We start from the raw sequence: 14,449 nt of genomic DNA on the forward strand, positions 1-14,449 counted from the left end.
CCTCCCAGTACTATTGTGAGTTTGACAACAATAAAGGACCACTTTGCCACTGAACTTTCATTTCCATTGTTCATAAGGATGCACTCATGAAAAGACCACATGAAAGTGTCCTAGATAGTGAGAAACAGCTCTATCTTAACAGTACAACTACAGTTAAGCTGTGCCAACAATCAGTACTGTAAAACCTGACAATTCTCAATGCACATGGTTAATTTCCTATAAATAATGCACAAGTAGCATCCATGTATCTTGAATTAGATAGTGGCCAGTATGACTTAAACTGTAACATTTTTAGGGTAACTAATACTAATGGCATTTCATATTAGCATCCATAGGAATAGGAGAGTAATAACTTATTTCACTAGCGGTTGACTTCGGTCCTCAGTTTGGCATTTGTTTGATTCAGGGGAATAGATACATGCCATGAAAACATAGAATGGTCAACTCAAATAATATAGAAGGTTAACTACACGTTTGGAAGACAGATAAATGGGATTTTCAACCTGAAAATACAAAGTTATGTCCTTGTAATTGTGATATTAATGTTACTTACCAGATAACTAAACAACCATTTCAATTATCAATATGGATAGATATCAAAGGAAAATCTTGAAAAGTTGCACTTGCCTTCAATTCACCTTATCACACCAGTTTGCTTCAGAAATGACTATTATCTGCACTCGGTTACAATTATGTTGGCCTTGAACAACTTGTACGAGACTAACGGACTGAGTGACCTTAGTGAAGATAACAGAAACAATAGGGTGAGTTAACTCCAAGAATAAAATAATGTATCTGCAAATGGCTCAAACATCTGATGTGGATAAACATTGCCTTGTATTTTTTTAACAATATTTTCCATAGTAATCTTGCTACCAGACTTCAGAACAAACCGGTTCAAATGAAAGAGAGTTATTGCATGTCACTACTGCAGAACGACAACAGAAACACTTTAGAAATACTGTAGTATAATATGAGAACCAAAGTATACTGAGAAATCACTGGCAACAGTTTCGATCCGATAGGCCTATTCCCATCAGTGGTGAACTCTGTTTGCCACTGAGAGAGCTTCAATCAGTTACAAAATCAAGCTTGTTGGGGGTAACATAATATGACATTACACGAAAGCATGAGATTTGAGTCTGAGAGGACAAAACGTTGATAGGAATGCAGTGTAGTGGCCTCAATAACATCACCAACTATATGTATATACACAAGAATTATCAACATGTTCACAAAGAAAAACAAGGAAATCTAGCAGGTCTACCAGTATGCCCCATCTCATCACTAAAGTTGGGCAATCTGAATTTTCTTTTTGCTAAGTTACCAACATGAGGTCCCAAGTTCTGTAAAAGGAACTGGTCACTAAGAGCACATAATTCAAGAACACTATAAGCCAGAAAATTAAGCTGCTGCCGGTTGCATTCCAAAAAAAAAAATTAAGCTGCTAGAACTTTACAGTATTTCATTTGTTAAGATAGGGAAGTATTGCTAGAACCTTTGATGCGTCTCAACTCTTTACAGAGGGTGATAAAATCTCCCCATTTCATATGACACCGTCTTATAAACCTTAGGTAAAATCTCATCATCCAATCTAGCAAACATCTTCTATGTGAATCGACCAAGAACATGAATGTCTCTTTATCATCTCATATGGTTTTTCTCTAGCACTACTACTCTATTGCTTTAAACTGCAATATCGTCTATATGTTAGGATGGATGACCGTCAGTGGATGTACACGGGCTATCAGAAGAGGGGTCAATACACAAATGAATGGATTGAGAAGGCCAATGATTTCATGACGAAGGCATTTGCAAACGGACGGCGACATGCCTGGTGTCCCTGTAGGAAGTGTAAGAACAAGGCAATGAAAACATATGAGGAGATGGGTAAAGATCTTGTCAACAATGGATTTGTAGAGAACTATACCCGGTGGACCATGCATGGTGAACGCCATCGTGCGAGAGAAGAGGTCGTGAGACAACGGATCGAGGAGTTTGATTCTGAAGCCGGGGTGGCAGAAATGTTAAATGACCATGACATGGCTTTCGATGAAGGAAGTGCAGAGCAGGAGCCAGAGCAAACTGCAAAGGCGTTTTACGCCATGTTGGATGCGGCACAACAACCCCTTCACGGGCGCACCAATGTTTCTAAACTGGATGCCATTGCACGTCTAATGGCTGTGAAGTCCCAGTTTAGCTGGAGTAGAGAATCCTTCGATCAACTGTTGATAGTAGTTGGCACCCTACTTCCGGATGATCACGTTCTGCCAAAGAACACGTATGAGTCAAATAAAATCCTTCGTGCACTCAAGATGTCGTACGAGCAGATACATGCTTGTCCGAACGGATGCATCTTATTCAGGGGAGAACATGCTGACGATAAGTACTGTTCGAAGTGTAAGGCATCTAGGTACATTGAGTTAGAATCTGGTGATGGTCGGAAGACGCAAACAAAAGTCGGCGCAAAGATCCTGAGGTACCTTCCTTTCATACCGAGGATCCAACGGCTTTTCATGAGCGAGGAATCCGCAAAACAGATGACGTGGCACAAAACTGGACGCCGATACACTGACAAGATGATACATCCGTCCGATGGTGAATCATGGAAAAGCTTCGATCGGAAGCATACCGACAAAGCTAATGAGGCTCGTAATGTACGCATTGCACTGGCAACTGATGGGTTCAATCCTTATGGAATGGGTTCTTCACCATACACATGTTGGCCCGTATTCGTCATCCCTCTCAACCTCCCACCTGGCGTCGCCTTTCAACGGCAAAATATTTTGTTGTCACTTATAATTCCAGGACACCCGGGGGCTAATATGAGTGTGTACATGGAGCCTTTGATAGACGATTTGGTCCGTGCATGGGACGAAGGGGTAGTGACATACGACCGATTCACAAAGACAAACTTCAGAATGCATATTTGGTACCATTATTCCATGCATGACTTCCTGGCTTATGGGTTATTTTGTGGCTGGTGTGTTCACACGAAGATGCCATGCCCGATATGCAAGTCAGCTGTGGAGTTCTTTCGGTTGGAGAAGGGGGGCAAGTTTTCTTCGTTTGACAAACATCGACAATTCCTCCCTCTTGACCACCCATTCAGGAGAGACAAGAAGAACTTTCGAAAAGGTGTCACAGTGGAAAACTCTGCACCGGAAATGATGACAGGTGCCCAGGTTCTTGAGATGTTAGATGGTCTTGTGGTCGACAATGAAAAGGGGGGCTTTGTGGGATATGGAAAAGAGCATGCCTGGACACACAAGTCGTGCTTGTGGAAGCTTCCTTACTTTAAGGACCTCCTTCTTCCACATAACATTGATGTAATGCACACTGAAAAGAATTTCGCCGAGGCGGTCCTTCACACAATCATGGACTGGGAAAAGTCAAAGGACAATGTCAAGGCTAGATTGGATCAAGCAACGCTGTGCGATAGACCAAAGCTAAACATGTTGCCTCCCTTACGCGGGAAGTCATGGAAGAAGCCTAAGGCCGACTTCGTCCTAACGAGGGCCCAAAAGAAAGAAGTTCTTCAATGGTTCCAATCGTTGATGTTTCCTGACGGGTATGCAGCGAATTGGAGGAGGGGTGTGAACTTAAGTACCATGCGAATCACAGGGCTGAAGAGTCATGATTACCACATATGGATTGAGCGCCTTCTTCCGGTGATGGTTCGTGGCTATTTCCCTGATCACATCTGGCGAGTGATGGCAGAGTTGAGCATGTTCTTCCGCAAGCTATGTGCTAAGGAGATATCTCGGACCGAGATTGAAGAAATGGAAAGAATGGCCCCGGTGTTGCTCTGCAAGTTGGAGAAGATCTTTCCCCCCGGCTTCTTCAATCCGATGCAACATTTGCTCTTGCACCTACCATATGAGGCAAAAATGGGGGGCCCTGTGCATGCCCGTTGGTGCTATCCAATTGAGCGATGCCTAAAGGTTCTTAGAACAAAATGCAAAAATAAATGCAAAATTGAAGCTTCCTGTGCAGAGGCATCCATTGTGGAGGAGGTGTCATACTTCACAACAAGATACTATGCCGACAACCTTCCTAACGTGCATAATCCACCCCCTCGTTACAATGCTGCCGACAATCAGTCGACCCTCAGCCTTTTCCGAGGGCAACTCGGAAGTGCAAGTGAACCTACCTTGAAGATGTTGAGCCTAGAAGAGTGGCGCTCTATCCAGCTGTATGTGTTGCGGAACCTTGAAGAGGTTGGCCCGTACATTGCGTAAGTTTTACACAAACTTGTTTCTTTTCTTGTCAGTATTTCGCATGCACCCATCCAACCCTCTTGTTAACGGCCGTTACAGCAAATTTGTTCTCCTCTACCATCGTCCATCACGGAGGGAACCCACCGAAGCGGAAGTTGAAACCCTTCTAAGACATGGCGCGGGAGAACGAAATCCCACTTTTATTTGTTGGTTCAAGGAGGAGGTACTATTCAATTTCATTTGTTGTTTGTACTTAACTCTCAACTTGACAAATATATAATGAATCATCCTACTTGAACTAGCAGGCCAAAACTGACATGTCTATGAGTGCCGAGTTGAGGCAAGTTGCCAATGGATTTGAATTTAGGGTCAAGTCATTCTCTGTGTACGATGTCAATGGATATCGCTTTCACACAACTCGGCATGAGCAGAGTCGGCCGAATCGAAGAACCACAAATACCGGTGTTTTCACGCCAGGCACAGATGGGTTGGACTACTATGGAATAATTGAAGAAATATACAAACTCAAGTTTCCTGGTTGTGTACCTCTTCATCCTGTCATATTCAAATGCCATTGGTTTGATCCCAAAGAAGTGATAAAGACCCCTGAGCTTGGGTTAGTCGAAGTTCTAAAGTCATCCGTCTTGTTAGGAGACGACGTGTACATTGTGGCCCAACAGGCCACGCAAGTTTATTATCTCTCATACCCGTGCCAAACCAAAGACCATCTTAAGGCGTATGATGTTGTGTACAAGGTATCGCCGCATGGTAAAGTACCCGCCCCAAACGATGATGATTATAACATCGATGCAAACACATATGACGGAGAGTTCTTTCAAGAAGAAGGATTAGAAGGGAGTTTTGAGATTGTCTTAGATGTAGATCTCGCAATGGAAGTAGACAATGATACGATCATTGTTGACGGGGATGATGGAGAGGAGGTTCACAACGCGAAGGACTTGTTATTACTTGAGCAACACCATTCAGGCAGTGTCGCTAGTGATGAGACTTTGAGAGACGATCATAATTACGTCGACAATAGCGATGATGAGATTTTTGGCCCACCTATCGATGATCTTGATGATTATTTCTAGTACATGTAAGATTTGTAGTACTTATGGCAATTTTATTTACTTATTTACTTATTTTGCTTATTTTGCATCTCTTTTATAAATGTATGATACATTTACTTATTTTGCATCTCTTTTATACATGTATGATACATTTACTTTTGTATATGCGTACTGATAGTTTATTCCTTTTGTTGCAGGTGATTGATGGTGGGCGGTGGAATCAGGAAGCTTAGGTCGGTTATGACCTTACTGGCTGGTGGCGAGGGGTCCAGCCAGGGTGGAGGAGGAGGGCGTGCACAGACTGAGGGTGGAGGGCGTGCCCAGGGAGGAGGAGGAGGACGACGACAAGGGCGTGCCCAGGGAGGTGGAGCCCAGGATGGAGGAGGAGCCCAGGGTGGAGGAGGACGGCGACGACGAGGGCGTCGAGAGCCGACACCTCCTCCACAGGATGACGACCACGAGTTCGTAGCAGCCACGGAGGAGGATGAGGAGGAGGAGGAGACCAGGGAGGAGATAGCGGAGGCGGTGGAGGAGGCACGGAGGGAGGATGCTTCCGAGCGGGTTGAGCGCGAGGAGGATGCCGACTTGGTGGCAGAGGAAAATGGGGTGCCTACGGTTTGGCTGCGAGGGTCGTCGCGCCTCCCAGACTTACCCATACAGAGATGGCCAGTGATTCGACCATCCGGAACTAAGTAAGTAATTTTTGCATGTTAACACTAATTCACAGGTTTTTAAGTTATAACAGAAACTAATATTCAATCTCAATAACTTTGTGCAGGGATTGGGAAATGGTGATCCCAGGGAGTCACTCTCGCCGAGTAAACGGGATCCTGGGTCTTCTGTGCAGGGCAAACTACCCCGGGATGGTGAGGATCGATGGTGTTGTGCAGCCCGCCATGAAGTGGTCCCACTGGCACGCCGCCAGCGATCAGACTGATCGAGCTGGCAGGTGTTATAACAGCAAGGCTGACCGGGTGATGAAAGAGCTGTGGGTACGTGTTCATCGCACTATGCTGATAACAACATCACATTAATTGTATATTACTGACTGTATTTGCTTGTAGGATTACTACACCTTGGCGGAGGGAGTACGTAGGGAGGACGCGGATGACGTGGTGAACAGAGTCTGTGTTCACCGAGTGCAGGACCTCTTCTACGAGACAAAGCTTATGTGCAGAAGAATTTACTATGCCCGCAGAGGAAACAGAGTCACCAGAGCGCAGGCAGTGCACCTGCCCCTAACTAAGGAGCAATACTTGACGGTAAACATGAGATTACATCGTCTGTGATTAATTGCACCAAAATTGATTTATGATTTGTCATGTGCTCGTGTACATGCAGGTGCCTCCTGCTTGGTGTGCGGGGATGGACAACTGCTGGGAGGCCATTGTGGACACATGGTTGAGTGAGGAGTACGAGCAATATCACGCCGTACGCTCACGTTGCCGTGCGATGATGCAGGGTTCCTCGCACAAACAAGGGCCCACTACCCTCAAGGAATATGCAGCCAGATATGTACGCGGATTTCATTTTGTTGTTGCTACGCTAACTTCTGAATGCATAATATCTTATTGTTGTGCTTCTTCCTGCAGACGCGGTTCCACCCCGGCCAGGAGTGCGCCTCGTTCAAGGCATATGCCTTGGCACACAAGGGCAAGGCAAAGGACCCCGACCTCGTCTACAACCCGGAGGACCCGCCCGAGGCATACAGTAACCTAAGCGTGCACAGTCGCCTCAGCGAGTACACGGCGATGGCGAGAGAGATCCATGGGCCAGAATTTGATCCGAGCACCGCTGACCTCGAGGGTGACATCGTCATGAGGTTGGGACCAGGTAAGCCACACGGGAGGTACTATATGGGCAACAGCACCATAGACACGGCCAACACTCAGACACTCGCCCAGATTAGAGCCCGGAGCACGAGTTCGAGCCCGGCCATACGCCCACGCTCACAGCCCCAGGTGGTAGCACTCCAGGTTAGTTCTGTTGCATTCGTTGTCCATTCATTTTCTACCCGTTCTTTATTTGCATTCTAACTATGTGATAAATAATTGTAGGCCCAGATTGAAGCCCTGCAGGAGTCACAGCAGGCCTCACAGAGCCAGTTTCAGGCCCTCCAGCTATCGCACCAGGCCGAGTTGGCACAGGAGAGGGCGCGAGTGCAGGCCCAGCTTGAGGCCTTCCAGCAGTCGCAGAAGGCCTGGTACGAGTACATGGCCAGCTTTTCTCAGAGCATGGGCCAGCCTCCACCGCCTCCGCCGCCGCCGATGATACCATTGGTGCCTCCACCTCCGCGCGACGGCACTCCTGTGAGTCACTCTTCATCTTGAAAGGCTTTTTCAGTTCAGATTGTGCTACAGTCAACACTATCATGTTAGAACCTAGAAGAGAGTAGGATACATACATGTATAAGTTAGATTATTAGTAATATTGTTCAGACCTTGAAAGGCGTCATGTTAGGTTCTACATGAGTACATAGGTGTTTGCCCAATTCATGTTCAGTCTACTCGACCATGTGTGACGATATCTTGCACATAGAGGAGAACTAAACAGCAACTAACTTGATATGTGTTATCTATTATATGCCTATATATTGATGTCACTGTTAACTGGTCTTTCGAAGGAATATTTGAATTTGGCATACTACCTTATGATTAATTGACAAATATGTTTATTTTCTTTTGCTCCCTCATTCCAGGGACCTTCTACAGCTGGATCGAACAACGATCAAGACTTGGACTTGTCTCCGTTTCTCGGTAGGGCTCCGACCATGTGACAGGACCATGTTTCACTTGTTTGTATGTTGAACTTAGAAGTGGGTTGAACTTTGTGGACTTTGGACATGTTGATGGTGTTTATGGACTTTGCATTGTGCTTGTGACATTTGTTGTAGCTATATGTTGGTTATAATGAGTGGATGTGACATTTGTGGACATATATGTGATATATATTGTCTATCTGTTGGTAACTGTGATATTCTGTTATAATTGTTGTTAATTGTGGCTGGATATGCACTGAAACAAACAAAAAAAAATACTGTGGACAAGTTTTACCGAGTGTAACACTCGGTAATTGTCATGTTTACCGAGTGTTACACTCGGTAAAACAGAGAACAGAACCAAATTGGTTCTGATTCTGTTAATTTTGCCGAGTGTGCCATTTTTTTCCGAGTGCCACTATCCCACTCGGATATATGTGCCATTTTTTACCGAGTGCCATGACGCCACTCGGATATAGGTGCCATTTTTTACCGAGTGGAACACTCGGTAAACTATATTAGGAAAAAATATTTGCGGAATTGTTTTAATCATGAAAATGGTTATCTGTTTACCGAGTGTTACTGGCACACTCGGTAAACTATATTAGGAAAAAAATATTTGCGGAATTGTTTTAATGATGAGAATGGTTATCTGTTTACCGAGTGCTATGTCTAACACTCGGTAAACGACGCCGTTAACGGCAAGCTTGGGGACTGACGACCGTCACGTCGTAGTTGTTTACCGAGTGCCGGCTTAGCACTCGGTAAGATTTATTCTCCGAGTGCCCCGTTAGTTGACACTCGGTAAACTAACTTTACCGAGTCGTTGTTTACCGAGTCATGTTTACCGAGTGTGGCACTCGGTAAACAATTTACCGAGTGTTTCTCCATATTTGCCGAGTGTTTATCACACTCGGTAATTAATCAGTATCCCGTAGTGAAAGGTTCCGGCCCACTCACAGGGTTACGGGCCCCTGTGTTAGATCGGGGCATGGGGTTTGGGGGTTTTCTCGGCCTGCGTGAGAGGTCTTCTTCCTAGCGCAAAAACTGCGGGGGCTGTCTGCCCACCGCAGGCCGAGTTTTTTACGAGGCAGGAGAGAGCGATAGATGGATATGGGCTGTAAAGGGTCCATTAGTCCCAATTAGCAGCCCCCAAAGGACTACTACATTTTAGTCCTTAGTCCATGTGTTTAGTCCCTGGTGTTTGGTTTAAATGAACTAATTAAGACTAAAATTTAGTCTTTAGTCCCTTTTCCCATAGAAAAGAACACGCCCTTAGGCTTCCGTAGTCCCGTACACTAAAACAACCCGGTGTTATGTTGGTCATAGAAACATTTGGTGCACTGGTATGTCTTCAAAAAGGTGAAGGCTGATGAATGGGTCTGTGGTCCAGTGGTAGGTCTGTCCAATGATACGCTATCCACCTGGGTTCAAACCCTAGTGATCGTACCTTTTCCTAGAATTTTTCCAAAAATTTTAGGGTACACACGCGTACGCGTTCGGTGCTACTGTGCGTTTTCCGCCCACTGAAGGCGGCGATGCCTCTCAATCTCTTCTTTGCATGTGTACGGACACACACACGTATGTGTGCATGTGGTGTGAGTATAGAATACGTGGGTTATATACATTCGAGTTATACCCGATCAAAAAAAAAGGTGAAGGCTGCCTCCACGGTTTCATTTCCTCTACAACCTTTTCAAAATCTATTATATATTAATATAACAGTAACAAAAAGAGCTCTGCGTCCATGGAAAGAGTAGAAATTATAAGATTAATGAGAAAAGGAGAAGAATATCCATCGAGATGAACTAACAGCTGAGAATAAATTGAGTGTAAAAAAAAGAAAAGAGTATGAACCGTTAGATTTTATGATGATCTAACAGCCAAAAATAAAATAGAGGATCCATGCCAAATATAAGACACAAAAATTACGATATTAATCAAAATAAATAAAAGATCATGCACCATTGGATCCATGCCAAGAATAAACAGAATGTCAGTGTCAAATACAATGTCTACAAATTACTAGATTAATTAGAGAAGAAAAAATACAAGTGTTGGATTCATGATGATCTAACGGTCAAGAATAAATTGAGTATCTATATCAAATACAATTAATAAATAACTCGATTCACTTCACATCTAATATGGCAAGAAAATGCTATTATAATCTAATCTAGATATAAATGAAGACAATATACTTAGACACGAATCAAAGCTTTCGTAGGTGGACCCAATTGTATGTTAATTAGATGATGATGCCAAAGAATAAATTTTGGCAATATTGATTCGAGTGAAAATTAAAAGGAAGAAGAAAGTTACTAAAAATAGTGTTTTTTTTAAACTTCATATGCTCCTTGATAATATCGTCGAAGATATTAAAAATCAAGTGGTGGCACTAAAGACCGACGAGCATGGATCTCAAGGAACAGAATTTCGGTTGCATCTTTAGGCAGCAACATTGGGTGAACAATAAAAATTGGACGGACAAAAATATGCTTGGGACAATTGGAGACTAATATGTTTTAATCTTCTATAGGTTCATTACTATTAGATGATGATGTCAAGTATATCAAACACTTGCAAAGACCAATGAAGCAACAAGAACAAGATTCTGGCCAGCATCAGTCTAGTGACCAAAATCAGTCAAAGCCATGGACGATGAGAAACCACTTTTGAACAACTCAAGATGCTCCCACTGCGACTTAGCTAAGGGCAAGTATATTTCTACACTTGTAGGTAGTCTAATGAAAAAACATGTAGAAATTTTGATGGTGCTGAGAGATAGCCAGGTGAGAGAAAGATATCATTGTTTCACGAAGCAACCACCTAATAAGCTAAAATTTAGGACTATGTGACAAATCTCACAATGTTGTATGAGTTAAATACAACTCACAATATTCCTTTTCCTCTATGCATAAATTAAAGAATTGTGAGTTACGAAGTTGTTCATCAAGCAGGCTCATGAGTCATGATTGCGTGGATACAGTGGTGTTAGGCTCCTAGAGGATGGCTCCAAGACATGAAAAGCACTATTGTGATAAATCAAACGAAACTTTATGAAAAAGGAAGCTATAGGTCCATAACAGAATATGCAAGGCCATCTCGGATTTAAATATATAAGACAACCAAGAATTAGATAAAGACTTAGAAAGTGGTTTTTATCGGTAACAGAATAGTTCAGGCTATCATTCAATGAAATTTATCGGACCCTAGCGGTAGAAACGGATTTCGCGAATTTCAGCGATTTTTGGAAAATTTCGGTCTAAAAAATAGTCAAACCTATTTGAATTTCCCTCCGAGATTAGACGAAATCAACCCAAATTTTGACCAAAAAATCCGATAATCTTTCATCTCCAACAGAAGATGCACTGTTGTATTGCAAAGTTGTATTGCTGCTCTGTTGCTTCAGCCGGGGATCCACAGTTCATGCACTGGAACACGGGAGCAGAGAGGTTGCAGGCTGATTGGCGGCGGACCGAGAGCAGCGTCGCCGCCGCAAGCGCACGCAAACGCCTCAGGGCTCAGGCGGCTCCCTTCCTACCAACGCCACGGGCACTCGCTCCCCCTCGCACTTTGCCGGTCCAACCGCAGAGGACTGGATGTCGGCTCCCTAGGCATGCGAGCAGCAGGAGATCGAGAGCAATGGAGGGAGGAGGCGGCTGAGGGGTGAGGAGGAGAGAGAAATAAAATTCTGCTCGCTTAGAGCACCCGCAGTGTGGAGGACCGGGGTCGGTCCTATACTGGGTCCCACCAATGACGTGACTTGTCCTGGTATCCGGCTCGTAACGTATCAAACCGGGAGCGTCAACAGCACGGTAGGAGAGAGAGAGAGGGAGCGAAGACAATTTCTTTTTTCCGTAGGAGCGGGTTCGATACGACGGACCCGGAGCTCCATCGAATCGGCCTCGCAATGTATCGACCCAGGTTCGATCGGTGCATTTATCGTATCGATCCACCTTCGAACCGTACGCTGATGCTCTTAGGGCTTCAACCAGCATGTTATATAATAGGGCATAGATATATGGGCCATATAGGCTTGGTTGGGCCGAAAATAAATTCAAACTGGGCCAAAATTGAAAGGCCGGTATGGGCTTTTACTCGACCCTGGCGATAGAAACGATTTTCGGTGAAAATCTGCCGATATTCTGAACTACAGAGCTCACCGAAATGATACCAAGACTTTTTAATTTGGCCTCAGCTAACGGTCACATGATAGTAATCTGTTATATAACTTAAAAACACTTACAGCTTTCGTCCAAAACTTTTGGTGTGCGTGCCTCCGTCTGCCTCCGTAAAATTGCCTTAAAATTGCCTACGTCAAATTGGCCATATTCGCGCGCCGCGCGCTAGCTTTCGCCGAACGCTGGGTGCCCAGAAACCGAGTACGAGGCTACCGAAAGCGCTTGCCGGAGGCTAGCTTTCCTTCTTGCGCCGAACGCCGGGTGCCCAGAAATCGAGTAAGAAACTGGTCCGCTCGTCCCAAAAATAAAACCGAGTCAGATACGACGGCTGCGATTACAAAACTCCAACGTGCAACCGTCAAACGTGCCGCGCGAGCGTCACAGGCTTCCTGCCGAAAACTGCGACAGATAATCGAGCAGGCACATCGTGCGCGTTTGACGGCACGAAACGATGACTAGCGGAGCACGCCGACTGCCCACTCAGGTACTCAGGCCACATGCGCTACGTGCCTTGCTATAATACTTCTAAGTTTTTATTGGGAAAAATCGATATTTCTGAACTCATATTTGCTACTTGATGCAATTCCATACGCTACGTGCATTGCTACAATACTTCTCATTTTTTATTGTGAAAATCAATATTTCTGAGGGAAAATTGGTTTCATAGTACCGAAAGAACGCGAGATTCGGAAAATACCATCGAAAGTTCATCGTATCGTAAAATACCATTGAAAGTGAGTATCCGTTCCACAATCTAGCACTCTGTTACTTTTGCTGTCAACGATGTCTGTTGGCCTCCATCCAAGGACTCCACTTGACTAAAAACGCCATGGGAGGACGTGGAGAACAACTTGTACGTCGCATTAACCTGGGTAGGCCGCCTGTAGTGGTAGAGCCTCATCCCAAGGAGCTCGGAGCTCAAGCCCGGCGCCTATCCTTGACTCCGATGAGGCCGCCAAGCACTATAGCGCCGACGTGCTACGCCACCGGAGCCGCGCTCGCCCTGGTTCGCCGAATGCCATCCAACCTGTTCGTTTGGCTGTGGCTTGTCGTAAACGATCGTAAATTTCCAGCTGGAACAGTATTTTTCTCTCACACAAACCAGCCAGCAGTACTTCTTCACGAACCAGTAACGATACGAACCAGCCAACCGAACAGGCTGATCGTCGTCGGAGCAGGAGCTGCGCTGCACCAGCCAGCGACTCCGCCCGCAGCAACCAGACGCCGGAGCTCGGCGCCACGGGCACCAGGGCCTACCCACCGCCACCCTGTTGCCCGGAGCTCCCCGCACGGAGCCGAGTGTGGTCAGCACGGAGCACCCACGCGTGTCAAAGCCGACGCCACGCTGGAGGCCGGAGCTGAGCGCCACCAGCACCAAGGCAGTCGCCGCTGCCGCTCGGGAAGGGGCAGAAAGCCCATGAATGGGAGAAGTCGTCTAGGCACCGGCAGCCATCTCCATCCTCTCCTATCCCGTGAGCTCGGCAATTGGCGAGCAGCGCCGCTGCTACTGGCAAGCAGGCCATGCGTGCAGCGCACGAGCACAAGTCGCCATAGTGCCAAGCACTGCGAGTGCCGAAGACCGCCTTCGCCGTCGCTCGCGAGGAAGCCGCCGAATTGGGAATCGTCGGAGTCGCCCTTGCCTTGACATGTCGTGATCCGCCCTGTCAGCCACCACCGTCTACGATCCAGCAATGGACCGGATCACCGGAGCCTGGTGCGTGGAGGCGAGAGTCCGAGGGACCTCGAGAGATGACAGGCCTTTGAGTAGATTCTCTTTTTTTGGCCTTCGATGAGCGGAGGTTGGAGTGGTTTTTTTTTTGCCTTTATTAGATGAACGGAGATCCACCGTGCTAACGCCGTTACCTCAATACATGACGGAATGCTATTTTTAGGTAACAGTTCTATCTTTCGATGGTATTTTACATAACATAGTTTTTTTCGGTGGTATTTTCCGATTTTCGCGATCTTTCAACCAATTTTCCCTATTTCTGAACTCATATTCTAATGAGTCTCTTTATGTGTTTTTAGAGATTTTCTCCTACATGGAACCTATTCAAAAACAGGGACAGGATTGTTCGAGACCATTCAAAGATTTAACAAACCCAATCAATGAAGGTAAAAAATAAAGATTATATGTACGTGTCAATAATAGAAACGATGCTAATTAGATGCTAAATAATTATGTCTTTCTTTCTGTTTAAAAATTAGGCAGCC

At 45.3% G+C, this 14,449-nt stretch overlaps 1 protein-coding gene across 2 annotated transcripts; it reads left to right on the plus strand.

Moving 5' to 3' along the window:
* The first annotated feature begins 2,449 nt into the window (after positions 1-2,449).
* Positions 2,450-5,629, plus strand: LOC136527607 (uncharacterized). 2 transcript variants are annotated; one of them, XM_066520393.1, is made up of 4 exons: positions 2,450-4,237; positions 4,320-4,443; positions 4,526-5,319; positions 5,491-5,629. In XM_066520393.1, the coding sequence occupies exons 1-3, from the start codon at positions 2,517-2,519 to the stop codon at positions 5,312-5,314; spliced, it is 2,634 nt and encodes an 877-aa protein (XP_066376490.1). In that variant the 5' UTR covers positions 2,450-2,516; the 3' UTR covers positions 5,315-5,319; positions 5,491-5,629. The 2 variants fall into 2 exon arrangements, with proteins under 2 accessions (XP_066376490.1, XP_066376492.1); XM_066520395.1 differs by lacking the exon at positions 4,526-5,319 and having other exon boundaries at positions 5,491-5,598.
* Positions 5,630-14,449: the final 8,820 nt, after the last annotated feature.

The sequence above is a fragment of the Miscanthus floridulus genome, chromosome 19 (genome assembly GCF_019320115.1).
Source record: "Miscanthus floridulus cultivar M001 chromosome 19, ASM1932011v1, whole genome shotgun sequence".
In the NCBI taxonomy this organism is placed as follows: Eukaryota; Viridiplantae; Streptophyta; class Magnoliopsida; order Poales; family Poaceae; genus Miscanthus; species Miscanthus floridulus.

Excerpts from the sequence above, each read along its gene's own strand:
- LOC136527607 (XM_066520393.1), top strand. The coding sequence starts at position 2,517 with ATGAGCGAGGAATCCGCAAAACAGATGACGTGGCACAAAACTGGACGC. Across the intron at positions 4,238-4,319 it reads GAGGTTGGCCCGTACATTGC|CAAATTTGTTCTCCTCTACC; the intron begins GTAAGTTTTACA and ends CGGCCGTTACAG. Across the intron at positions 4,444-4,525 it reads TTTGTTGGTTCAAGGAGGAG|GCCAAAACTGACATGTCTAT; the intron begins GTACTATTCAAT and ends TTGAACTAGCAG.